Source organism: Sturnus vulgaris, chromosome 16 (genome assembly GCF_052056855.1).
Source record: "Sturnus vulgaris isolate bStuVul1 chromosome 16, bStuVul1.hap1, whole genome shotgun sequence".
Lineage (NCBI taxonomy): Eukaryota > Metazoa > Chordata > Aves > Passeriformes > Sturnidae > Sturnus > Sturnus vulgaris.
Genome location: NC_142258.1, coordinates 8,020,411 through 8,047,578, shown reverse-complemented (window position 1 = coordinate 8,047,578; position 27,168 = coordinate 8,020,411). Strand labels below are relative to the sequence as shown.

The 27,168-nt window shown below is 50.3% G+C and overlaps 2 protein-coding genes across 4 annotated transcripts in view; both read right to left on the bottom strand.

The window, feature by feature from the left end:
• Positions 1-12,873: 12,873 nt before the first annotated feature.
• CLEC19A (C-type lectin domain containing 19A) lies at positions 12,874-21,298 on the bottom strand. Of its 2 annotated transcripts, none has more exons than XM_088174123.1 (5): positions 21,191-21,298; positions 15,684-15,849; positions 15,112-15,205; positions 14,162-14,294; positions 12,874-13,413 (listed from the first exon to the last, which is right to left on the bottom strand). In XM_088174123.1, the coding sequence occupies exons 1-5, from the start codon at positions 21,279-21,281 to the stop codon at positions 13,409-13,411; spliced, it is 489 nt and encodes a 162-aa protein (XP_088030249.1). In that variant the 5' UTR covers positions 21,282-21,298; the 3' UTR covers positions 12,874-13,408. The 2 variants fall into 2 exon arrangements, with proteins under 2 accessions (XP_088030249.1, XP_014749764.1); XM_014894278.2 differs by having other exon boundaries at positions 12,874-13,408; positions 21,191-21,297.
• Positions 21,299-24,511: 3,213 nt separating this feature from the next.
• SYT17 (synaptotagmin 17) overlaps positions 24,512-27,168 on the bottom strand; it is a 34,517-nt gene continuing 31,860 nt past the window's right edge. For both annotated transcript variants that reach the window (XM_014890521.2, XM_088174411.1), the window contains exon 8: positions 24,512-25,603. In XM_014890521.2, the coding sequence (XP_014746007.1) occupies positions 25,407-25,603 (197 nt within the window). In that variant the 3' untranslated portion in view covers positions 24,512-25,406. The remainder of the gene's footprint in view (positions 25,604-27,168) is intronic.

The window sequence follows — 27,168 nt, the reverse complement described above, 5'->3', positions numbered from 1 at the left end:
TGGAAAAGTGATTTATTAAAAGCCTTATATTTGGGAAACCAGCTTACCTCACTACCAGAGACATCACATACAAATGGATCACATCTGCATCAACAAAATACCTGACATACTTTGACTTGTTAATCTCCCCATGCAATCCTTTTTTTTTTTTTCTAGTGGCTGCTCAAACATTGGCTTTATCACCATGGGAAGGACAGGAGGAACCTGTAGAGCACATGCTCATGATAGCTGGTCAGGACAGCTGTCACTGGGCTGTTCTCCCAAAAGAGAGTTTAACACAGGGTGAACCCCCAGTAGGTATTTTAGCCCCACTGCAGCTGTAGCCAAACCAGTGGTGGAGCTGAACCAAGTGCCAGTGGTGGGTGCTTCCCCACTGGAGAAGGGATCACACAGCACAAACCAGCCCCAGGGGGGTTCAGAACATGCCACTGCAGTGTGGGTGGCAGCTCAGCTCCAGCCTGGTGTGGGAAGTGAGCTGTCAGGTCACATTTCCTACATCCAGCCTCAGCAGCCACGACTACTCACTTATATTTTTCCGATAATTCCCATTTTCTCTTTTCCTTTTCAAAGGACCACAGAGATGAGCTGTGTGGTCTCACACAAATGAAAAAGAAGGCTGTCATTCCAACAAATAACCTCTACAGCTGCTGGTACCCTGGAGCTGTCAGAGCATAATCTGTTTGTTTTGAAAGAAATCACACTGGTAGATTTTGCAGGGATTGATGGATAGAGTGAATCATGATTAGCTCTGGATGGGGCTCACTAGAGAGGGATCAGATATTCTACTTTCTGAAGTTCATTTCTGAAACCTCTTATGCCTGGTTGTAGTAGTTACAATTCAGTCCTGGCTCACACACAGACTAAACACTATATATAAAATAGAATGCTCACTAGTTTGCTGCTGGTAAGCTCCATTTTTAAGACCAGGAAAGGGCTCATTATGTGGCTCCCGATATTGCAGAATGCCCCTGAAGCAAACAGGTGGGACTGTTACTTTCAGTAAATAATTTTCAGACATACAGAAAATCTTTATCTATGTTGGGTTGAAACACTAAAAACAGCCATTTGAGTATGTCTTTTGGAAGACAGGGCTGCTGGTGTCCCACTGCACAGTGTGATCTCTTGGATGCTCAGCTTGGGCTGTCAGGTGCCACCACGGTGACACCTCAGGCAGTGCTGAGGGCTCTCCCCTCTCACCCAGGGGCACTTCACAAGGTAATGAGAATAATATTAAAAACACACAAAACAGAGAGTAGTGCCTAAGGGACATTTTCCTCGGCAATGCGAGTTACATAGGGAGCCGCTGTGAGCCGCTTGTGCCTCCCGATTTGCACAGCCGAGAGATGGCAGCAGCCTTTCACGGATGTGCGGCTGGAAACGCTCCCTGCGAGCGGCAGACACCGGGGCGGCTGGCGAGGCACGTCGGAGGGACATTGCTGTGCCCTGGCCGCTGTGACACACGCCCAGGGTGGCTGTGGCGAGGCTGCAGAGTGGGGCAGGGACGGTGCTGCTGCTTCGGGCAGCCCTGGTGCAGCTCTGGTGCAGCCCTGGTGCAGCTCTGGTGCAACCTCTGGTCCCCTGCGAGCAGCAGCACCCAGGGAGGACACGGCAGGAATCGTTTTGGACACATGGTCATCCCCTCCAGCCCTGAGCAGCTGATGGGCTGGGCACCCCGAGTGTCAGTGACCTGTTCTGCATCATCTGAGGGTTGTTTGGGGGAGTAAAAAAAAAAATGTTAACAGCATCCTTTGTCAAATTGTGCATCTGGAATGCCTGTCCCTTCCCCTGTCCCCTGCACAGTGCAGCTGCCATTGCCCTCAGCGCACAACTTCATGTTTGAGTGCATCATCAGAGCTTGAGCAGAGAAACTCAAAGAAAAACCCCAGTCTTAGTGTTTGCTTTTCCCAAAATAATACATCCATCACATGATTGCTTCCATTTGCTTTTTTCCCCTATTCTATTCCTATTTCTTGCCTGGCTTTGCTCTTTGGGGTGCATCCCCAGCAGCCTGCTGTGCTCCAACGTGGCTCATTTCCCGTGGGACCCCACCAGGCTGTTGCCACTGCCTGAGATCACAGCCTTCAATCCCAGCACTTTGTAAACGAAAGAACCTGAAGTTTGCTTTCAGCTGCAAGGCTGTGCTTTAAAATCCCTGTGAAAACACAAGGAATTAAGCAGGGCAAAGCACTGCAGGTAGATTCAGATGGCAGAGCAGCTCACAGGAGGAAAGGCTCCGGGTGGCAGTGGTGCCCTGCCATGGGTGACGTGGGTGCCTGCACCCAGAGGAAGCCCCTCGGTACAGAGAAGGCCATTGGTGGCAGGGCACAGCGGCTCACCAGGAGCTGCCCTGCCTTAGGATAATCTCATCTGCAGTGCATTAAGGTCCAAGTCAGGGCTGAGCATTTCCAGCGCCCCAGGGGCCCATCTGGCACGTCTGGAAAGCCCCCAGCAGGGGAGGCACCCTGGCTCTGCAATCTTTTTGTGCCAGATTCTCTGAGTCAAACCCAGCTCTTCAGGGTTACCTTACCAGCCTGATAACAACCCCACGGCACTGCACACCCACCCCATCCTCACCCTAAATAATTGTGTATCATCAATAACAACAAGATCCTGGTGGGAGAGGATTTCAGCAGTGGGAGCTGTGATTCATCCCCCGTAGCCTATAGCTCATACAACATATGGCAATGAATTTTCAGAAACTTGGGATGCAGAGAGGGAGACACAGCACGTGCCAAACCAGGCAAGAGGCTCTCTTGATGACAAAGTTGGGACGTGGCTGCAGATGGGCTCCTGCATCCCTCTGGGCCTGGAGGAGACACATGAAGCCCAGGAAACCGATGGTGGCTGTCCTACACCCCAGCACCCCCCTCCCACTGTCTCACCTGTGGGAGCTGCACTACTCACACCCAGACTTTCTAATGGGGAATGCAAGCCAGAAATACCCACAGAAAACCATGTATCCTTTGGTAAATTAAGAGAGATCAGATTCCACCTCGCCAAAAGTATTTGTGTAGCTCCTTCTCTTTTTCTGGATGGTCTCACTTCTCCTCAAACACCAAAGGTGATTTAGCCCAAACTAGAGACTGTAAAGACATAAATCAAAAAGCAATTCCACTGCCATTAATGATGGTATTCTGGGTTCATTCCAGCATACTAGAAATGAGAGCTTGGCGCAGGCAGGAATAGATGAATTATCAATATATCATCGTGTCTGCCTTCTTCTCCCTTTTATTTTTCTCTTTTCATTTTTTAAAGCAATTCAGGAATTATTGCTACATATTTTAGTAACTTCTTTCGAGCCTGCATTTGCAACACTCTGGGCTCCAGCTCAGCACCACCACTGTGAGCTCTACTGCAACACGAACACAAGCTGGGGCAAATCCTGTTTAAAGGGAACCACTCTCGATTCAGGACTAAATCATTTAAAGAAAATCACTGTAACTGTGCAGGAGTACAAACGTTCAGTAAGTCCTTGGATCACCAAGGACTGAAACTAATTTAACCCTGTGGTTGTGCCATGTAATTAGCATTCTTATTGCCGAATCACACGCTGATTGTTCCAAATCGTATTCTAAAAGAGAGCAGGGGAAATCACACTGATGTCAGAGATTGCCAGGGATGCAATGGAGATGTGCTGCAGTGTCTGCATGATGATAGCTTATAATGCAACAGCCTAGAGCATCCCCAGCCTTTCTGAAAATGAGACTCAGGCTTGTGCCAGCTGAGCCCCCACAGAGCCCCTGATCCCCACAGCTCTCCAGGGCCTGCAGAAATTGCTGGAGCAGAGAGCAGCTGATGGGATTTCCCATTTATCAGGCCAAAATTCCATCCCTGAAGCCTGCAATGGAGCACTTCTCTCCAGCTCTGCTGGGCACTCCAGGAGGCACCAGAGATGCAAACTTCCAGCACTGCTTTTCCAGGGAGATGAATGCCACAGAGGGTGATTTATTTCTCCCTCTCTATCCCACCTCTTAATCAAATCTGACATAATTTTCTCTTTGATGAAGCTGTACATGGGATTGCCTCTGCCTTGCTTCCCAGGATAGCCAAGCTCCAGGCAGACTTCAGCATGCTGGAGGGGACAGAAGAGACCAGTGGCCAGCATGAGCTGCCCCAGAAAGCTGTGCTTGAGCTCCCTGAGTGCTGAGAGGCTGAGCTGGGACATGGCCAGGATGGATCCTCCAGCATTCTCCCAAGCAGGTGCCAACTGCCTTGCCCCTCTGGGCTCTGTGCCACCTACTTCTTGAAAACCTCTTGCACACCTCAGAGGTAACACTGCCATTCCACACCTCCCCCCAAATCAGAACATGGGCCAGAGTCCCCAAATTTTGGGGAGCCCAAGCAAGCATCATCACTAAATCCACTGACTCAGCTTTGGGCCACTAAATTAGGGATGCTCTGAGCACACGTGGAGAGTCTTGGGGCAGACAGGCACATGCATACCACCTCCATTTATAATTAAAAAGCCTCTAAAGTGAGTGGCTAAGATTCAGGTTGAAATAATTTTTGTGTCTTCAGCTCCCATGTACAACCCCCCAACATCAAACCTCTGCACACCCAAATTCTCCCCTTGGAAGACAGGGAGGACTGAAACAAGGCCAGGCTCTCCCCATCGCACAAGCTTCACTCCAGAATTGACAGAGATTTGTTATTTCCAACAGATACACAATAACCAAGGGACTGAGGAAAAAAGGCAAAGCTCAGGGTGAAAAACTAATGGAACAGGAGGATGTCTCAGTCTCCCAGCAGAGCTGAGCTGCACAAACAGCCACTTATCCACGGGGTCCTTCCCAGAACCTGGATAGCCCCAAAATCTCCATGCTGCAAAAACCATATTGACTACTGGGCTCTGTTTGTCTCAGCTATTCTCATCAGAGCATGAAGCACTCATCGTTCAGCTCAGCCAGCTAATCAGGCTAACGAGGTGATATGCACCACAACTTCCTGTGGTACACAACCAGCCTGAAATTAGGTTTTAGTGTAAATCATACCAAATACATTTGTAGAACTTCAGAATCATGTAATTGGACTCAACTGCAGAAGAAATGTCCATGGGAGACCTCGATGCTGGTTATTCTGCACAGGGTGAGAGAAAGAGAGAACAAGGTTGGGCTGGATGGGGCTCAGAGCAACCTGGGCTAGTGGAAGGTGTCCCTGCCCATGGCAGAGGGGTTGGAATGAGATGATATTTAAGGTCCCTTCCAGCCCACATCATTCTATATTTCCATAAGTGTTTTCACTAGGTTTGTGGGAAACTGAGTGTTGGCAAGATGTTCCAGAGAACTTTTGAAAGAGCAGTTCAGGGAAAAAACCAACAAATTGAAAATGGGAGGAATGTTATCCTCTGTCAACTTGCATTTGGTGCCCTTGAGTAACCATACCACACACTAGATTAGGAAGGGAGTGTTTGAAGTCACACTTTGGGCAGTGTTTTGGTGTGGGACACATATTGAGAAAGTAAGAAAATTACAGCCTGAAAAATATTCCAGGCTGGAGCTTTTCAGCTCTGTTCCCACCCGGTAAGCTGGTTCAGCTCAAGGCTAGGGAGAATTTCTCCCAGGGTGATCATTTGGTCAAAATAAAAAGGAATTAATAACAAAGATAGAACACCTGTTGTGGTGTGTGACCAGGCCCTGGCAATGGGGTGTCTTCTCTCTGAAGCAATCACCTTTTCTCTACTCTTGGAATTGCAAGTCGTGCTATAAAACCAAGCGTGTTTCTGAATAAACTTGTCTCTTTCTTCCTGTCATGAAAAACAACCATGTAGCTGTGCATCTTATTTCCACCACACTTAAAGGGTTAAAACCCCTTTCCACAGCTATATTTTGGAGGCAGGATCTCCACAAATATTAGGGAAAATATATCTCAGCTCATGAATAAAGATTCCATTTTTAAAAGGCCATATTGGCTCCATCTGAGGTGGGGTTCAGACTGCCCAAATGGTTCATTTGGCCTCTTCCTAAAATAACTTGGTGCTGTTCTCTGCTTGTTGGACTCTGCATTTCCTCTTACAGGGAGCATCTCTCACAAGTGTTCATTTTGCCAACAGTTCATCGAGGCCTGTGCAGGCAGCAAAGAGCAGGGCTTTGGGATACACCCCAGATGCAGGTGGGATGGTCACTGTCCCTGAGCTGCAACCCCACTCTGTGACCATTCTGTACATCTAAAAATACCTCCCTTTTCCTCTTCTGCTTCTCTTTCATGAGAAGCACCATCTGGGAAGGGATCCCCTTCTCCTGCTTATGAGAAGAATTTCAACACATTTCTAATATGGAAAAAGTGTTAAGCATGAAAGCAATATCCTTTAAAAGTACATAGACACTAAATCTTTTGCATGAAGCCTTTTGGCATTTGCCATTCATTGTGAGGGTTCCTTGGTGAGCACAGACAAGGCTGCTGCCTCTGCTGGAAAATTCAGACATATCCCTCAAATGGTATATTAATAATGAGATCTTTCAAAGGAGGATCCATGACTCATCCAAGAAGAAAAATGGGTCATTCACTACACTGAACTCTTCAAACAAAACAGCAAGGTTTTTTTGGTTTGCCCAGTTTAAACCAGAAAAATAGAGAAAGTAATGGGAGAGAAAATGTGGTGGCTGGAGCTGCCAGACAACATGAGCAGTGAGAGGCTGCACTGTCACTTTGGGGTTAAAAATCCCACCCTGACAGGCATTTGCTGTCTTGTATGGCTGTTCCCTAAAACCAGGAGTGCAAGAACTGCAGCATCCTTCATCATCACCTCACCCCACTCCACTCAAAGCCACACGTCTCCCCAAAAATTCACCAGTCCTTTCCCAAAAGTGACATCTTGGGGGCACTCAGGGTTAAAGGGACCAAAGCCACCAGCACCGGGATGCTTTGGGAGCCTGGTGGCTTTTGCCTTGGCAGTCATCCTTCAAGGGACATGCCTGCAGCAGGGAGCACCCAAGGGGCCAGGGCAACGTGCAATGAAGGGAGAATTTGCTGTAGTTACAGAATACACCCAAAACCATCAAATCTGAGCAAGAATTTTCAGTGTCCAAACAGTGTTAGTGCCAGGGCAGGAGCTGCTCTGCCTCAGCTGTGTGGATATGGGGCCCTAACACTGAAATCCCAGTTGGACTGGTGTACACGGGGGATCAGAGGGATCACGTGCAAATGGACACACAGCCCCCAGCCAGCTCCTGCTGATCCCTTGATGGAGTCAGTGCAGAAAAAAGGGCAGGTTGCAAAGTTAGCTTTTAAGATTTCATTAGAGCTGTTAATCTTATTGCTATTACCATATTACAATCACTTTCACAACCCATCTAAGTCCAGGGCAGCTATCCATACTGGATCATTACATTCATCATTTGCATTCAGCATTTATTTAGGACCATGATTTCATATAATGCTTTGGAGATTAATAAAGGCCATGGCCCTTTCCTGTAAGCAGTTGCCCTCCTCACTGATGAAATTCCACATTTAATTGCTTTAACCCATACTGCTGCTGTTTTCTTCCTCTCCCTCTGCCTGGGATCTTCATTCAGAGTCTGCTGAGTGCAGCCTGTGCTGGCAGTATGAGGACTGAGGCAGCTGGCCATGATGGGGATGAGGTCCCAGCAGCCCCCATGCTCCACACAGACACCTGTGCCAGCACTGCTGAGCAGGGTGGGATCCCATCCTCATGTGGACAAGCTCCTAATTTAATTATCTCAACAAGACAAAAGAGAAGCTCGTGGTAAGTGGCTTTTTGCTGCTAAGCAAATACTTGACAAGGAATGCTGAGCTCTTAAACAGCTGCTGGGTTGAGTCAATTGACTTTCAGGAACCCAGGGCCATAGATCCTAAACAGCATCCAAATCAAATTAATTTTTCCTTCAGGATAAAAAGAGAAGCCTGCCCTATCCTCTTCTACAGCCACCTCTGAAAGTTCCAGCCAGCCCTGTAGCATCGTGCTTTCCCACTGCTCCAGTTAGTGCCAGATTTGAAATACCAAAACCCAGTAAGCATTTAATCTCAGCTGGTATTTTTCCAAGCCTCAAAGTCTCTGTGCACTCTGAAAGCAGAGGATGGTGATTATTCCCCTGTGAGCAGGATCATCCCATCCCATCTCAGCTGTTGCTGGGGCCCCTCTACTGGTGTGGCTCTCACCTCCTCCTCTGAGCACATGGGGACACAGTTAAACCTCTTGCCTTCCTGCCCTGTGGCTGATTCTCAAGAACAACTAGAGAAGGATATTTTATTTGAGTCCTTTCCATGCAAGAAGTCAGTTTCCTGTCAAGCCTTGCCCCGTCCCATCCTGAGTGTGGTCTCCCATGACAAGTCACTCAGATTTTATGTTAACCCAAGCAATGGCACAAGTACAAATGGATGTCAGAGAGGACGAGCAGAGCAAGCTCCTCTTCCTAGGCCAGTGGTATGTTCCTGGGTGTCTGTGGGAAGGATGCTGTCATAACACACCCACACCCCAGCAGAGCTCCCATTCAGAAATCTGCTCAACAACAGCACCACTCGCTCCCTCACAGCCCTTGACAAACAGGGATTTGTTGGCGTCCTGACAAAGAGCCTCACAAACGAGGCAATCAGCAGCTCAGTATAATTTTCAAGAAATACAAATGAGCAAATATCTAGTTGCCATGGTAACCCTGAGAGCTGGACTAGACTTTTTTGGTAGATTCCCAAATACAGCTACATTTTGCCAGCACAGCAGGAGCATAGTGCCCAGGACCCTGCTTGGGGACAGCAGCCAGGATTGCAGAGCAGCATCAGCTTTTTCAGCATCAGCCCAGAACAGCCCTGCCTGCTCTGACCAGCTCCAGGCACTCACATGCACGGTGCCAGCTGTGCATCCTTTGTCTCTCACGTCACCTGTGCTCAGCTCTGTGTCCTTCAAGGCTGACTGCCTTTCCGAGCAGTGGGAATTGTGCTCCCATCAGATCTGTGCTTTACCTCTGATCAGGGGCAGCTCTGGCAATTTGCACCCAGGAATGAAAGTTTCCAGCCAAGTTACCGAGCCCCAGCAATACAAAAGTGTAACCACCATTTTTAGGTGCTGTGCTGCAGAACCTGTGCCAAACAGGGACAGGGCTACTGGCCCCCAGCCAGCTCTCCCCACCAAGGCAGTTTTCTTAGGAGACCTGGAAATCCTTGGCCACAAAAGATGAGGAGACTTTTAGGGTACCAATAGGGAACAATCAAAAGCACGATGGGCCCTGGCATGAGATGGCTCCTGTGCTGAGCCAGCCCCATCCCAGAGTCCCCCAGCCTGGAGGAGCCAACAGCAGCTGTGAGCCTCTCCAAGGGGACCTGGTGCTGCTGGAAGTTTCACTGAGCTTTTTCAATTAGTTCAGGTGCCATTACACACCAGCTTCCAGGGTGTATAAATCCAGCCTGATCCATGCCTCTTTCAGGAGGCATGGCTGCTGCAGCTGAGCCCTTGGGCTGCCCAGAAGGAGATACATCTCCCAGCGGATTTGTCCCCACTGGTTCCCACTGTCCTGCTCATTCCCTGGCAGCAGCAGGGAGCAGATGGCATGAGGTGGGATGGGAAAGCCCTCCTGCAGAACATCAGGAGCATCTCAGTTAAGCCAACATCCAGTGGGAGCCACACAGCATGGGGCCAGATCCTGCTCGCCTTCCCCATGCCCCACTGCTCCATCTCTCCCTGCTGCAGACATTTGGGATGCACTAAAGCTGTGGGATTTAACACAAACCCCATTGCACAGATGGGTAACCTCATTTATCAGAGGGATTTGTGGCTTGGGGTATTTTTGGTGATGGGGCTCACTGTTGCAGCCAGTCTGTAATGTTCTCTCTGAGCTGCTCAAAGCATGTTTTTTGGTCCCAAGATATTTTTATTCTCTGTCAAAGGGAACCACTCTGCGGCATCCTGGCCTCAGGGCAGGAGCTCAGCCACTGCTCAGGCAATTAAATCCAAGGGAAATGCACAAGAAAAAGCTCATGATTCAGCCGTGCAGCCCTTATTCTCCCAGTCATTTATGGGAGAAAAAAATCTTAACTGAATTAATAGAGGAAAGGACAGCCCAGCCCAGCCAGGCATCAGAGCAGTCAAGAGAATCACTGGGGAGGAAAATCCTCACCAGGCTGTGCCAGGGCAGCACCAGTGTGCCCATAAGCTGTGACATCCATCTCTCATATCACAACACCCAACAGCACGTCTCAGGAAATAATGACAGCAGGAATCAAAGGAATCAGAAGGTCAGAGGTGCAGGCAGGCCCACCTCTCCCCACTGCCATGCCAGGGCTGGGGGCAATATTGCCTCTACAGCTCAGAAATAGGGTGCAGGAGGGTAAGATTATTTTGGTTCACTCCCAGGATACATCACACACTGTTCACTTACTCCAGCTTTCATGCATTACAAAAGAAGGTGTTCCACCCCTAAGAAAATCAGTGTCATAGAAGGACCCTCAGGAATCAGTCACTTGCAAGTGATGTGCAGAAGAGGTGTCAGAGTCCTGCTGCTGCCAGATTTCCCACTCCTGCACCACAGAGCAAGTCAGAAGGGAGAAATTCAAAACAACAAGGGAGTGAGGAGTTATGGGACAAGAAGAACAGAAAACTAAAGAAGTTCAGCCTGGAATCTGGAGCTGCTCCAGGCCATGCAGAGTCTGGAACCGTCCTTGCCGAGAGGAAGGGCGTGGCTCATCTTTCATCAAGCCAGATCCACTAGAAGTTCATTAAGGAGGTGAAAACTCCTGTTGTTTTCTGAATTTTATTTGATTACCGTGAAATAGAAGACACTGGCAAGGACAGAGGGTTGATTTTTAAGTAAGGACCCTGGAGCCAAAGAAGAAAGACAGGGGGGTTGGGAAACAAAGCCCCTATTAACTTTGGTCCTGACTTTCAGGTCATGCATGCTCAGTTCTTTTTACCTGGAAATGAAGATGTTAATTGGAGGTGACAGCTTTCACTGGGCTCCCCATTAGCAATATTTTTAACCACAGTAGGGCCCAGGTCTTCAAACGCTTTCCCAAGGGAAGGGTTTAACCTTTCTTTTGAAACATCTCATACCACTTGCAGGGAAAAAAGACAGTTGTTTGGCTGGAGGCATACCAATCCCCGGGCGTGATGAACTCCCAGCTCCTCTGAACAGGAGACACAGGAGGAACAGGGAAAAGAACCTGGGGAGGAGCAGTCTGGAGCCAAGCTTGGCACTGGGAGCAGCATCTCCAGGGGGGTGGCTGTCCATGCAGCCCCAACCCTGCCATGGGGACATGGAGCACTGCCAGCCCCTGGGGACACTGGGCTGGGCTGTCCCCACTCCCTGGGCTGACTCAGCTCCATCCAGGACACAGGACCAGCACCGGTGCTCAGAACCAGGAATTCATCAGACATGGCCTGCACCACACTTGGCTCTTCAAACCCCTTTCTGCCACAGGCCACATCAACTTTATCCAGCTTGCTGCATCCAAGAGCTTTCTTTTTAAACAGCTGGTTTCTTTACACACTATTATCATCCATACATAATTTATTATTTTCAGGCGAAACTAAAGCCTCTGGAAAACACATCCAATGCTGAAATCCAGAACTGAAAATTACACAAATGACTAACTTTCTATATAAATATATTAATAGTGTGTATATTAATTTTAAAAATCCAATAAAAATAATAGTTTCATTTATATGTATTATCCATTTATATATATAATATTTTTATATATAAAAATACAAAATCAGGGATGACAGCACTTTCTAATTTTAGAAACTGTTCCAGCACACACATTCCACTTACAACACCATTATTGTCCCCATCAAATTTTCCAGTTTCTTTCCAAAGGGGAAACATACCTCAGCTGAAAGCTCCACTGCCATCTGAGGAAGCAGTTCCAAGCTCCCAGTGGAGCCTCAGCTCCTGACCTCAATTACATCCAGTGCCATCACTCTGAAAAATCTTGGTCTTGGAATGTTTTATTTCTAAGATGGTGGCATCAAGGGGGACCAGACAATTTTATGACAATGCTTTACTCATCTTTGCAGGCAGCAGCTGAGATGGGCCAGACCCTGTGGCTTTGCCAGAGCAGGGACAGAAGGGACACATGGCTCCCAGGAGAGGGCAAGGGGCTCCCTCTGGGGGCCCTCTGCACAGGGCTACCTGCAAAGCCACCTGGATGCTACAGGGCTGCCAGGGATCAGAGGTCACACCCCAGGGCTGGATTTATTGCATCTGACTGGGTCCAGCAGTGTCCTCGGAGCTGTGTTCCCTGCAGGACAATCCTGTTTTCCCCTCAATAGCGCTGCCTTTCCCCTTGGGCCTTAGCACCAGCACAGCCCCACTTACACCCAAACCTTGCAAATCCACCTTGGTCCAAAGAGTTTCCCATCTCCACACTGAGCAGTTCAAACAAGGCACACAACCACATTCACCTCCCCAAAAATTATTTACCTGGGAGACAGAAGTACTTCTGTGGTGCCAGTGCAGCAGAGGGCATCAGCAAGGACTTGGGGAGAAAACATCATCTCACAAGGGCTGCAGCAAGCACTGCAAGCTCTCCCCAGCCAGGAGCAGGCTGTGAGGGGGGGCTGACCCCCAGCCAGTGTGTGTCAGCCCCATCACCTGCCCTCCAGCTGGTTCAGTCCTCTGGAAGCAGCCAGGACTAAACCTGCCAGCTCAGGGATGCTGCTGAGCTGTGGGGCACTGCTCACATCCTCCATGGGGACTCTGTTTGCTGGGAGCCAGGTAAAGGGCAGGGTGAGCACACAGGCTGCCCCACACACCCCAAAAAACAGTCAGGGTCAATAGAAGAAACTTTCCTAGGCAGCTGCTTCCCCCCAACACACCTCTGTAATACAGAGCAGGCTGGGGAAAAAACAACTTCTTTCACATGAAACCCCAAGTCCCCAGGGAATCGCTGCTACTCCAGTGCAAGAAAGACAGCAGAGCCTCCACCTGCTGTTTGCTGTTTATTTTAGCAGAGAGAAAAATTACATGGACAAGAGGCATTTCGCATAACTTAACAGAAAATAACACTTTTCCTCCACTCTTCACAGATCAACAGGCAAAAGCATTTCCTACACACGGCTATTTTTGGGTGCTAACAGTTTGGTGTATTGGTAAGATCATGGGTTTCCTCTAACACACTGTGATAGTTGATCTGAAATCCTAAGCCAGACTCGGGCCTGGGGGCTCCTTTGCTGTTGAATGTAGCTCCTGTCACTGCAGGAATCAGTGAGTGCCAGGTTCATCCCCACCATACTCTCAGGAGGGATTCTGCAGCCAGGACCTGGCTGGGGATCCAAGCAGCTCCATGGCTCTCCCAACCCCTGCCATGTCCTGACTGCTCCTCCCTGGTACAGCTGGAGAGGTGACCCAGAATGAAGGGGGGCGTGGGCAGCAGCAGCAGCCTCAGTCCAGGGCCAGTGAGGGGATCTTGCAGACGAAGGGGAAGGCTCTGCCACAGGCGTTGTCATTCCAGGAGCGCAGGGCTACCCTCCAAAAAAAACAAGGCATTAGCTGAAAAGGGGCAAAAGGAGGGAACCATGCACTGCCCTTGGGACCAGGACCTCCTGCCATTGTGGGAGGCTTTCCCTGGATGTGCTCCCATTTGTGCCATTCACAGCCATGCTTCCTCCCAGCATCCTCATCTGGGGGATGTGAGAGGATGGGATGTGGGATGTGTTCCCAGCTTGGCCTTGGCAGTGGAGGGGCAGCTGCAAACAGTCCTGTTCCCCCATATTACCCACAGGCTGCCCATGGACAGGACATTCAGGTGCATCTGGGAGGCCTGGACATACCTGGCTGGTCTCACCAGTAGTGAGAATGTGAAGTGGGGCTTTTGCACAGGTAGGGCCATGTCCCACTTCAGCAAGATCTCCCGGCCCAATCAGGGGAGAGAAAACCAAGGAGTGTTTCCACAGGCTTCCCGTGTGGGAGGGGAAATGGGAAAATTTGACTTTTGACTAAATTTGGTAATTCTTCAAGGCAGCTGATGCTCCTGTCCTGCTGCTACTATGGGAGAAGGAGATAGGCTGGGAGCAGAGTGAAAATGAGTATGCATGCATGTATATACCTGGTGAAAGGGAAAACACCTTTTCACTCCAAAGAAAAAAAAGAAATTTATACTAAAAAATTAAAATACAAATCCTCTGCCTGCCAGCAACCTCTTCAGAAAAGCAGGAGCCACGGTGGATTGAATGTATTAACATGCAAATAACACTGAAGGTGCCCTGGGCACTCACCACTGCTGTGTCTGTACCAGATCTGCACACAGTCCTCCTCCTCCGGGATGGAGTGGATCCCATCGTCAGGCTGGCTGCCATCCCAGTAGTGATAGTCGAAGGAGGAGCCATCTGTCCACTCAAAGTGACCCTCCTGACACCAGACCAGAGGAGAAAGGTGTCACCACAGAGATGTGACTGCAGAGGGTGGGAGGCCCACACCCATGGAGTCCTCACCCCCTTCCCCAGTGCCACCCACCCCGGGACATGGGGAGAGTGTGTCACCACTCAGCAGACCCCATCCCCATCCCCAGTACCACACAGCCCAGAGACACCACAGACACCACTCAGCAAAGTCCAAACAGCACATTTGTGTTTTACAACTGGAAATCTGCCAAGAAGCCCCAGGTTTTGCAGTGTTCTCACCAGGAGGAACCCAGAAATTAAATCTATATATTTTTTAACACCCCCACCCAGTTCTACATTCCTTTTCATTTTCTGTTTCTTTTCCAGTATCTACAAAAAATTTGCTGACATGAGACTCTTCTCCTGATGGTCTCCATTTTTCTTTGTAACATATTAGACTATATATTTCCAACATGTCAGCTTTCAAAAGTCACAGAATATCACAAGAGAGCAACAGAACTTGGTGATTTTTGACACTGAAGACCTTTCCAGTTTATTTGCTCTTCTTGGACCAGCAGTACAATACTCTATTAATCCAGTAATAAAATGTGATATGAGTAATTATTGATTAATCTATTAATTCTAGTAATACTTCTCTTTTAAAAGCAGACTGGAATGGGTGAAATAACAAGTTTCTCTACATGCTGCACCATAGACTCTATGCCACCTCCTGATTAAAGGGGGTATAAGAGGAAAAGAAGAAAATCAAGTGGCTTTCCAGGAGGCAAACACAGAGAGGTGAACTTTCCAAAGCCATTTCCCACATGATCACAGGGAGCTCCCACCTGCCGCAGGTCATTGAGTCCTGTCCAGATGTCGGTGGGGATGCCGGGCACACGGCTGTTCACCAGGTCGTACACAAAGACATTTTCTTCCCAGCTGGCAAACAGAGCAACACAGGGCAATCAAGAGGATATGGCAGTAAATGGTCAGGTGTGTCCCTAAGCATTCACCCTGCCACAGGACCTGTGGGCAGATGTGTCCCCTGCTTCTTACTGCTTAATGCAAGAGGAGCATAGTGTTTGTGAGAGCCATGGGAGAGGGAATAGGGAAAAAGCCTGTGGAATCATGTTGTACTTCTATTCCTTTTTCAAGAGGAAATAACACAGTTTGGGGAAATTTAGGGAATACTATGCCAGTTTTCCTGCCAGTCCAGGAAAAGGCATTTATTTTCTGTATTCCCTTTGTGTGACCTGTGTACCAGCCTTGACTGGGCCACTGCTGCAGAGGGATGTGTAGGCGGGAACACGAGCCTGCAGCTGACAGAGAGGCTGAGAGGTGGGAATGGGATTTTGCCCCTAGTTTCCTTCCTCCCAAGGCTGTGTCAGCATGGATGACATGTTCCTGCACACCTCACCTGTGGATGGAGGCCAGCTTGGCTGATCTGATGCCGATGGAGAACTCAGCACAATAGAGGTCGGCTTCAGCCCAGGTTTTGTTGATGGGGAAGTAGCGGTAGCAGTGGCCTTCATACTCCGTCCAGAAGAGCGGGCAGGAGTAGGCATGGACAGGCTCAGGCATGGCTGGGGGCAGAGCACAGGACATCCAGCAGCTGACAGCTTGGCCAGGAAGCCGAGCAGGTGGTGGAGGCAGCACTGTTCAGCCCTGCTCTCCCACCTCACCCTGGCAAATATCCACCAAACACATGCAGGGAAAACCCAACTGCTGCAGGAGCTGTGCAAGTGTGCAAAAGTCAAAACACATTTTAAACAAGGTGCATGTTTCTCAGTTTCAGCATCTGTCTAAATCAGAAGGGACATTCCAAACTAGCTTGACATCATTTTAGGTAGAGGATGCTTAAAATAAAGGCGCTGACCTTTGCTACTGGGAAAACTGAGATAAGGGTTCCTCTCTGCTCTATCAGCACCACTGGAGCCACCGTGCTGGGACGGGAGCTGACAGCCAGGGCTGCGGGGTTATGGCCGTGTTCTGCCCTCTTGCAAGGACAGCCTGCACCTCCTCCCTCCAAGGAACCCCCCATGCCTGTCCCTGTCCCTGGGTGCAGCCGTGCACGTAGGCACTGGACGCAGCCCAGGAATGGCCAGCGAGGCGCGTGCCGCCGGGAGCGGTGCCAGCCTGTCCCCACCACCAGATAACAGCCAGGCCACCGAGCTGCTCCTCCTCCCCTGCTGCTCTCAGCACAGTGGGGAAGTTGCCCCAAAAGAGGCCACTATGGGGGCAGGACGTCCTTCTGGAGCCTTTGTAGCTGCCGCTGTCTAAACAGGGCAGTGGCGTTAACGCATTGCTCCGAGCTCCTCCGTGTTCTGCTCCCCCCCCGTGGGGGGATGCAGCACTTGGGACCCTCAGGTCTTGAGGCACACAGACTTAACTCTCTTAGCTGCTGGTTTGTGAGCGTGGGGGAATTTCCAGTTCCCCCTGAGCCAGTTCCCACATCCCCAGGGAGCCGCGGTCTGGGGTCAGCGCTGCTGTTGAAGGCAGTGGGGCAGTGGGCAGGGTGGGCGTGCAGGGGGTGAGGGCAGATGTCAGATGCCATCAGACTATCCAAGCAGGTAACAGGCTCAAGCCCAGAGACGTCAGGGTGGTGCCTCCAGTACAGAGGGGTTTGGGGAATGGCTTTCCCCGAGGGTGGGGAGAGCAAAACCCTGCCAGCAGCAGCAAGGGATGTGGCTGTGGCAAGGGAAGCAACAGTGTGGAGAAAAAGAGAGGTAAGGTGAATCCAAAGCAGCTGTGTGAGCATTCATAGAGCCAAATCCTTCCCTGTGCCAGTGCTGGCAGCTCGGGGTGATAATTTCATCTTTCATTAGCTCTTTCCACATGGGGATCTCTGAGTGTTCTACAAACAGCCACCAGCCAGCCCACAGAGTCCCTGCTGTCACATCCCCCTCCCAGGTGACAAACCACAAATGCAGAGAGTCATTTTCCTCCTGAGCAAGACCAACTCAGCTGCCAGTCCCTGTGGGGCTGTCACCCCATCAACCTGCCCTGGGACCCCCATCCATCCCTCCAGAGGAGCTGGGACTGGGGGCAGCTCTGCACCCTACAGCAACAAACCCTCGAGGGCCCAAAGGACCCTCCCACCCTCATCAGCACAAATTATGGGCTATGGAGGAAAAAAGATAAGGCCTGTTGGGCTGGAAGAGTGAAAAAGCTTTTGGGGAGAGTGAGTAAGATAAAAACAGCTCACTGGCGATGCAGAGTTCAGTTTTCTGATTCACACCCAGCCATAATTGCACTGGGAAAAACCTTAGAACAGCCCTAGGAGATGCAAATTATTTTACTGTAGCAATAGAGCCGGATCAGAAACTCTGAAAGCTGATGTGATCCCAGGGAGCCAAGCCCTCCTCCCCTCATGATGCTGGCCAGGGTTCCCTGTCTCCACCAAAACTGAAGCAGAGCAAGGGTCAAACCTTCAGAATGAGGCTTCAGCTTTAGCACCAGGTCACAGGTGAGGCATGTACCCCATTAAGGACAGGGTCCTGGCTTGCAGAGACTCCAGGCTGCTGTTCCTTCCTGCTGAGGACAGCCCAGAGGTCTGTGCCAGACAAGGCATCACCAGCTGCCCCAGCAATTGGGATTTTATTATAGTGCCTTGACAAAATCCTCACCTCTGGCAGCATGGTGGCAAAATTCACAGGGCTTAACCCAGCAGCATCCCCAGCAAATGGAGCCTTCACTCCTGAGTGCTAATTGCAGTGAGCATCCCACTCACTGTCCTGGCTCAAAGCCAGCCCAGGGGCACCCCAATTGCCAGGGAAAATCATCCTAATGTTTGTTCAGAGCAGCTGAAACCAAGTCAGAAATTGAGACAGTCCTTCTTTGTTATTCCGTACTGGTTCCCATTAGGTAGCATTAATTTGACGAGCTTCAGTGAACCAGAGGTGCCTGAAGGAATTTAAGGTTAAATATACCAAAAAAGGAAAATATGGGAGGTCAGCTTTTAATTAGCATCTTTTCTGTTAGGTCAGGATCAGAGGCTTTGGCTGTCTCTTTGGAGGAGAACTACTGGTCCTAGTTTTTCAGGCAGGAGCAATTAGGGGAGCTGCTTTATTTGGAATATTTTTAGCAGAAAGACCATAAGAAATCTGATGTAGGGTTGTGAGCATAGGGGCCTACTCATGGCTCTACAGGAAAGCCTCACAACCCAAGCCAGCAGCTGTGTGTGGTATTTTGATCTAGAAGGTGACAGAGGAAGCATTTGGGGGCTTTTTAGATCCGATCCTCACTTTTAAGCACAGTAGCAAAAAATCAGCTCCTCCACAAAGGCAGGATCAGCACAGCCAATGCCTGCAGCATGGGGGCTCTCCCCGACCCCAAGTCGGTCCATCCAAATTTCTGGTCCCCAAATTCCTGGTGGAAAATGATGGCAAGAAATGATGGCAAGAATCCTTTATCCCTTTTTTTTATTATTATTTTACAATGCAGCAGTTTTAAGGGCAGGACCACATTTTAAAGCAGCACCAGCAAAATAGCTGTCCAGACTCAGCTGAGGATAAAATTCAGATCAAGCAGCTGTTACTAACTCAGAAAAGCTGGAAAACAAATATTTGGGGTCAGAAATAAAGTTTAGTGCTCTCTGCATTTGCATCAGTGCCAAATTGGAGCCTTTTTATTTATTTGCTAGCTGAGCCCACTGTAGAACTACCAGGAAAATCACTTATCAAAATCACACAGAAGCTGGCACTGCTTTGCCAAAAAACTTTCACTTCCCCAGCTGGCCTATTTCCAACTAGAAATAATTAACTGAGAAAATCCTAGCCAGTTTCACAAGGGTTTCTCTTCATTTCAGGATGCTACTGGAAAAAACCTATCACCAGCTGCATGGCTCCCCTGGACTCAGCTGGTGAAGAGCAGCTTTGCTCCTGGAAACTTCATCCCAAGGAGCAATGCTGCTTCACTTCCAGGGACCTGCAGGTTTGAGATGTGAAATCTGAGGCTAGGACAAGCTTGGCAAGAGATGCCCAGGCAAGGAAGACTCCTGAGGGGCTGCAGCTCCATCAAAGAGTTTTGGATAGCAGACCAGCTCAGGTCAGTGCTGGCAGCAGATGCTCTTCTTGTAGCAGAGAATCAAAGAACTCAATTTCATCAACAGCTGACAGCTTTCCTCAAAACTTAGAGGTGCTAGGACACACCCCCCTTGGCACATCCATAAGCTAATGCTGCCATCTGACCTGAAAAGGCAAGTGAACCTCTCCAAGTCTTGGCAAGTAGCTGTGTTTGGAGAGTGTCCATCAACGCCCAAGAGGTGTGCTGAAATTAATGTCAACAGAAGAAGTGAGGAGATCCCTGGATCCCTTCCATGTGGAACTCTGGGTCCCTCCCAGGGCAGAACCCCTCCACCAGGATCCAAGGGCTGTGGTGGTAAGAGTGAGGGATGGGCAGTGTCCCAGCTGGCTGAGCTGGGGCTCAGGACCAGTATCCTGGTGCAACACAAATCACCTCTCACCAGCTCAGGCCACGGGAGGGGCAGGAGCAGGGCTTTACCCAGGCTCAGCACTGCTGGAGCTGTGGGGAGTTAGAGGGGATGGGGGAGACAACAGGGCTGGGAAGGGAACCCCAAGAACCCACCCCCAGGATGACTTCAGCAGAAACTGCCTGTGGCTAAGCTGGGGTGCCAGCTGAGCCAGATGTCCATCCCACCACATCTTCTTTATTGAGTAAACCCACAGAAGAAGCATTTAAACACAGGGTTGGAGGGCAGGACTACAACAGTGCTATTGTATGATGTTGGGATGCCTCAACTCACCCTTGGCTTTAGAAGCAAGTCCTTAAGCCCTGACATTATAGTCACCATGGGCAAACAATGCCACCTTCATGTTACTTGCAATATTTGTTTTTCCTTAACGGATGAAAGAGTCTCACACTGAGCACCCACCTTCCAAGGGAGGGATATGGGGAGGGACCTTGATCTCAGTGTATCTGGGGGCTGTATGGAGCTGCAGGGGGTGGTATGCCCACTGATGGACGTGAATCTCATAACTGGGCAGCATTTTACACACCCTGAAGTGCTTTTCAGGCACATGTCACAAGTTTTCAAGTAAAATATTAAACATCATTTGAAGCACATTGGGAGGGACACCTCCTCTCACACCGAAGACTTTGCTTTTTAAAATTCTTTAATGAAACCAAGCTGGTTTTACAGCTTCAAATCTTCTGCCAGGTATGTTGGGGTTGTGAGGCTACAGCCAATACCGGCAGCAATGCTCTTGCAGCTGGCACTGACAGATAGAAGTTATCTTGCAGAGTTTTTTCCTCCTTAATTAGTTTTGGCAAAGCTCCCACGGATTAGGCGTCTGGCAGGAAAGCCAGGCTTGTATCGATCCTTTTTCTCATGATCTCACCAAACAGCACTTAAGGAGTCCTTTTCCACTCACGATCCCAATAAACCTAACAAGGCTCTAACAAACTTGGTGCGGCAACTCCCACTTGCACCCACACCTCGAAAAAGTTTGGAAGAAACCTAAATGACACACAGGAGTCAGCAGCAGCTCAGAGCAAAGAAGGGGAATAAGGGAGAGCCCCGTATTTGTTTCACATGCAGTAAGTGTGAATAAACGAGGGGACTTGATGACTTTCAGCCTATCCTGCTGGGCTGCATGGCCACAACCCCGCGCCCTTCATGTGTGTGATCGGGCAGTGATTCCTGCCCCCGGAGCGGAGCCATTCCCTGCAGCGCGTGCTGGCAAAGGCCAAAAGGCTGACCTGACACACACAAAGCCATCCCAGGGACCTTTGGCATCGCCAAGCAAGGACCAGGCACGGCCCTATGATCAAGAACAAAGTTGGTTTCAAAGAAAAGTCGGGGATTTCTGGAGCAGGGGAACAACCAGCTGCCAGCTCTGCGGGAGGCACAACGCTCCTTCCCTGCCGCCACCATCCCATCAGGTCACCGCGGCCACCACTCACCTTGGCTGATCTTGATGTTGGTCTGGGGGAAGGCGTGGGCGGCCAGCAGGGCGGCGGCCACCAGCGCACACACAGCCTGCCCGCTGCCCATGGCCGGAGCGCCCCGCACCGCTCCCGCTCCGCCCGGGTCCCGCCGGCCTCGGGGTCCCTCCGGGGCCGGGTCCCGGGGAGGTCTGACCTGCCTGGGGGTCCCTCCGGGGCCGGGTCCCGGGGAGGTCTGACCTGCCTGGGGGTCCCTCCGGCTGCGGGGGTCGCGCTCGGGCCGGGTCCCGCGGGTTCTGGGGCGGCTGCCGGGCGGGGCGGATATAGGGGCGGATATAGGGGCTGCGCTGCCCCCTCCCCCGAGCGGTGGCTCCTCCGCAGCCCGCCCCCGGCCCCGCTCAGCGCATCCCAGCGGGGACCCGCGCCCTCGGCGCTGCCCCCAGCCCGCCCCCGGCTGAGCCCGCCCGCGCTCAGCGCATCCCGCCCGCAGCCGGACCGAGACCGGGGTCCTGCACGCTGCTCACGAGGAGCTGCTGTCACCCGCCGGGGCCGCAGGCGAGGAAGGACATCATCCCTCCTCGCCCTCCCAGGTGCTCAGTGTCCCCATCTCGCAGCGCTCCTCGGGTGCGGGCAGAGGAGGCTCGGGACGACCCGAGCGGGAGGAGCCCGTCACCTCGGGGTGACAGACGGGACCCCGCTGTGGGCACGGAGCGGGCACAGAGCGGGCACAGAGCGGGCACGGAGCGGGCGCGGGGGCGGCAGAAGCGAGAGCCGTGATGACCCCGGGGAGCGGCGGCTGCGGCAGCCGGGGAGGGAGGCACGGGAAAGGCTCCCAGGGCAGTGGGGTTTAACACATCGTGCCCCATTTCTTGCTTTGGTTTAGTTTCGGAGGGGCGGGGGGTGGGGTGGATGGGTTGCTGGCTTTTTTCCTGTGTTTGATTTGGGATTTTTTTCCCAGAGCAAGGCAATGGGCTGACACACTTAAACACTTAAACAGCCTGGAAGAAGGAACCCCCAGCTGTGCCCAGGGCTCCAAGGCTACTTCAGGAATTCACTCTGTGCTCATCTGCCAGGTCTGTGCTGTCATGTAACAGCAAAAAACATGACATGATACAGCAGTCTGTACCAATATAATCCAGCGTGTCTCCTTCCTCTGGTCAACATTTTGTTAGGCATAAACTTCAGATTTTAAAAACATTGTATAAAATCCTTTTCTAACTGTTGCACTCATAAGGAAAATGATACAGGCACAAATAATACACTATTTTGTGGTCCTGCTCAATTTCCAATTTATGCCTTAAGTCAGCACTGAAGGAACTGCTTAGGAGTACTCTCAATGCTGTTCCCTTTTTATTCTTAGCTACACATAAAGATTTTCAGCATTTTTGACCCATTTTTACAGATTCAAGTATAAACCATTTGGGGCAACACCAGTAGAGTAAAGCATCCAGACTTACTCCAGAGACAGTAACTCATTCAATGAACTTTTTTTTATATTAAGTTTTCTTCGTATTAAATAAAGCCTTTTAAGAATACCCCCCCCTTCCATATATTGATCTGAAATTATCTGGCTTAAGGAAAAGCCTACTCCTACAGCAGAGCACTAAAAATGAAGGAATTTGGATTTTTAGAAGTCAAGGCATGCCTCTTCTTTCCTGTGTGCCATCCTCAGATAAAGCCAGTGTCATAAACAACTTTTAGCAAACTATGGAACAGAAATCTTTGAGCATATTAATCTACTCCCAAAGCACAAATATTCATATTAAAGAGGGAGCAGACATCCTGAATAACTTTTATCCTGGTTTCTACCAACCAGATTCATGGCAGCAGTGTCCCCCAGTGCAGGTGGGAGCACTGAGCCCCCCGTGCTGCCCCTGAGCCAAGCCCTGAGCCTGGCACAGCAGCTGGGCACCAGCTTTGCTGCCAGCACTGGGACAGCACAAGCACGTCGTGCACGCAGTGCCAGCTGGAGCTGCAGCTGCACTTTGGGTCACCTTCCAACTTCACCAAACATGAGCTGCACTTCACCTGCTGGCTGTGGACCCAGGAACGTGGCCACAACCCATCCCTCCTGCTCCTCTCCCTCCCACACTCTTGTGTTTGCTCTGCAGGCCAGGAGCTCCTCAGCATGCTTCTGTTCTGCTCTTCCTGACCTTCCCTCTGGGCACTCTCACCAATTTTTGGCATCCTGTGTACATGAGTGTTCCTTGCTGTGGAACAGATACCTCATGACTTCAAGGACAGGCTCAGGCAAGATTATCTTCTGTTCACATTTCATCCCCAGTGCTGAGCAAAGCACGTGCCTGCTCTCATGGACATCCGGAGTCCATTCTGCAGTCCACAGGCCCCACATGGAAGAATATAAATGTCAACCACAGTTACTGCTGAAACCACGGCCCCTTGCCTGAGCCTTCTGAGCTGCAAGAAGAGATCAGACTCCTACAGCACGTTTGCCCAGGACTGCCCGTGGGGTCCCTCTCCACTGTGATTTTTTGATGAGACAAACCAGGAGGAAGCCAGAGAACAGAGATTTGCCATCAACTTCACTGCAGGATAGAGAAGAAATTTCGTGTTGCAGAGAGGCAGGTTAGAATTGATAGCCAGCATCCAGAGTGTGCTCAGAAAGAGGATGGCCCTGGACAGCCCTGCAGACACCACTGCCCCACTGCTGTGTGCTGCTGACACACAGCAGCTGTCCTGGACAGCAGCAGGGAGCCAGGTGCCATGGGCAAAGTGCTGAAGGGATGCTGATATCAGAGTTACGACACAGACCTACCCTGGAGCAGGAAAATCTGGACAGCAGCAGGGATTATTGACCTACATACTGACACCTGCCAAAGCAAGCAATGAGCTTTTTTGGTTTGGGTTGTTTTGGTATGGTTGGGTTTTGTTTTGCTTTTTCAGACTCACCTGTGCCTAACTGTAGCAGCTAAATAACAAACAAGGGTGAAATAGGCATATGTGCTGTTTTTTCCTTTTTAAAAATCAAAATATTAGAAGTATAGGAGGTGCTGGGGTTTCATTTTGGGCTTCATTTAATGAATAGAGGAGGGAGATGAGTGCTGCCCATCCTGTCACGTGCCATCTCTGGAGTCTGACACATCCAACCCCCAGGGTGTTATGAGGGGTCTGGCTGGCAAACACCATGGCCAGACCAAGGCATCCAGTTCATTCTCCAGACCAGCCTCCACCAGCAGGTGCCCAGTTTCTCTCAAACTGCTCCCAGTTTATCTGCAGTGAGTAACAACAGGATAACTGCCAACATTTTTTATTTCCTTCTGCCATAAGCATAACTGAAGGAGCTCGACAGAAAAGTGAATTCAACAAGTACTACTCCAATCCATGTGGCACAATTAAATAGAATTTTATTTTCAATAAATATACAATCTGCATCATACCAGACAGTACACTGTGGAAAAATAAAATGTACAGAAGCAACTGACAGGACAGCTTGACCGTAGCTAAGTTCACTTGGTGACCTGAAGAACTACCTGGGTAAACACACACAACACAGAAAGAGCCACTGCAGTCTGTGAGAGAATTAAAATTGTGTTTTCTGGGTCTTAACCGCCAAAATCCCTGGAGCAGGTTTTTTTTTTGCACAGCACATGTTTGAAAGGACGCGAGCTGGTTTTCCCAGGACAAATGCTACTGGAAATGTTTATTTTGCTATATCAGCACGGAATTTACTACGCACACAGACTGCTATCGAGACTGGCAGGTCACCACTGATGGGACATGGGGTCCGTCTGACGTGGGCCACACAAACACACACACTAACAGCAGCTTAATTCTGTTAAAACTAGTACAAGGACAAAACTGCAGTCAGAATCGATTTCACCACAGGTTCTACCGTTTAAAAAAGTATTCTAGCCTAATTACCACGTTCACCAACGAGAGCACACGGGTACTTATATCTCCGAGAGGATGAGCCATGGATTTGGGCTGGAAGGACAGCAGAGGCAGCTCCCAGCTCCTTCGCCCACTCCGTGCTTCCCACGGCACGTCCATGCACAGCCCGGCCCCGCGGGGCAGGGGGCAAGCAGCCAGATGTGCGGCCCCAGGGGAACAGCTGGATCACCGAGGCCAGCACGGCTAGCTGGGTGCTGGCAGCCGCTTTAATCCAGCGGAGCTGCTGCGGGGTGCGTGCAGGGTGTGAGGTGGGGTGTTTCAGTCGTTGCTTTGTTTTCTCTCTCGTCCGCCCGCCCGGCCCGGCTGCCGTGGGTGTCGCAGCTCATGTCGCCTCGAGGGACGCGGGGGACACGCGGTCGCACTCCTGTCGGGAGCGCAGGCTGTGCCACTGCTCCACGGCCGTGCGGTGCGCGCTCAGCATGCGGCGCCAGTGGCTGGACTCGGGCGCGCCCGTCGAGTATTGCCCGATCACAATGCGCCCGATGAAGTCGTTGCTGCTCTTCACGTTGTGCCCGTACACTGGGGAGAGCAGAAACACACGCTGGTCAAGGCAAAGGCACCACTCGCCCACCCAGAGCCCTGCCCCAGCAAACCGCATGTCCTGCAAATGTCCAGGTGCCACATGCCAGCATTTTTGGTGTGTAACTCAGCCTCTGAAAAATGTTAGAGAAACAGGAGCTTGGAAGGAATAAAATAAGCTGTGCTATAGACTGAAAAACAAATAAACAGGACACAAATCCACAGTTACCACGGTATTTACCATGAATAGGTGAAGTAGATTCATAAAATGATTTGGGTTGGAAGGGACCTCAAAGATCATCCTATTCCAACCTCCCTGCCTTTGAGCACCTTTCACTGGAGCAGGCTGCTCAAAGTCTTGTCCAGCCTGGCCTTGAAGGAGAATTACATCATGTGAAGAAGGCCAAAAGCTCTGCCTGAGCATAATGAAATCACAAAAGCAGCTCAGCAGCCTGAGCTGGGGAAATGCAGGAGCAGCATCTCAAACTGCCCTCCTCCAAACACACATCACACAAAGCACTCCAGTGCCAACCAGCAGCTTTCCCTGCTCAGACACAGGAATTACACATGTCCAGGCTGTCAGCAGGATGTTTACACGGTAAGAATTTGCCAAAATTATCACTGCAGCTACTTGTGAAACATCCAGGAAAGCAACTCAGGGAGAGACATCAATCCAACACCCTGTCCTTTGGATTAGCCCAGCCTCCTGGAACAAAAGATAGCAGACAGCAGCAAACCCTAATGATGGTCCTGATCCTGGGAAAGGCTGAACGCTCCCATCAGACAGGAGGAAAAGCACTTTGTGTGTAGCAAACTGAAGCCCTGCCTCAACTCATTAGAAAGTTGAAACAAAGTCTTTGCAAGCTAAAGCCAGAATATCCACAGGCACTGCCTGGAATATTAGTGATTAGAAAATCTCCTCAGGAAAGAAAGGGGTTTTTAAGGACAAATGTCTACAGGAGATCCAAATCCAGCTGAGCTGATGCAGCCAGAGCATGTTCAGCCCAGCATGGAGCCCCTGCCAGCAGCAGCAGCTCTCCAGGGCTGCTGGAAACCAGCACTGGCAGCAAAACAACATCTGGGAACCCCCATAGCATCACCCTGATGTGTGCACACCCTCACAGGCAGGCAGGGCACCGGGCACAACACACCCAACCTCACTTTTAATCAACACCTTTGTCAAGGCTGTGCATTTCCTGTTATAACACAGCCCCCAGCTGATCAGCACTACTTTAACCTGCCCCTCTGCCATCTCCACTCTCTGCAAAACTGGTTCCTCACCTCTGTACCAGTCTGGGATCTTGCTCTGGGTGACTCAGGCACCACCTGCCAGTGCAGTCCTGAAATCAAGCAGTGCCAGGTTACATCTCACTTTATCCCTTCTGACAGCTCTGACACACACAGTTTATGGGCAGACATCCTTCTGCTCACCAAATTACCTGTGGATATTTTAGGTGACAGCAAACCTTCAAATGCCCAAGTAATTTGTTCAAATAATTGCTCTAAAAAATCTACCCTGCAACTCAGAGCCCTGTAAGTTTATCTTTAAATGACATTTAGAAATG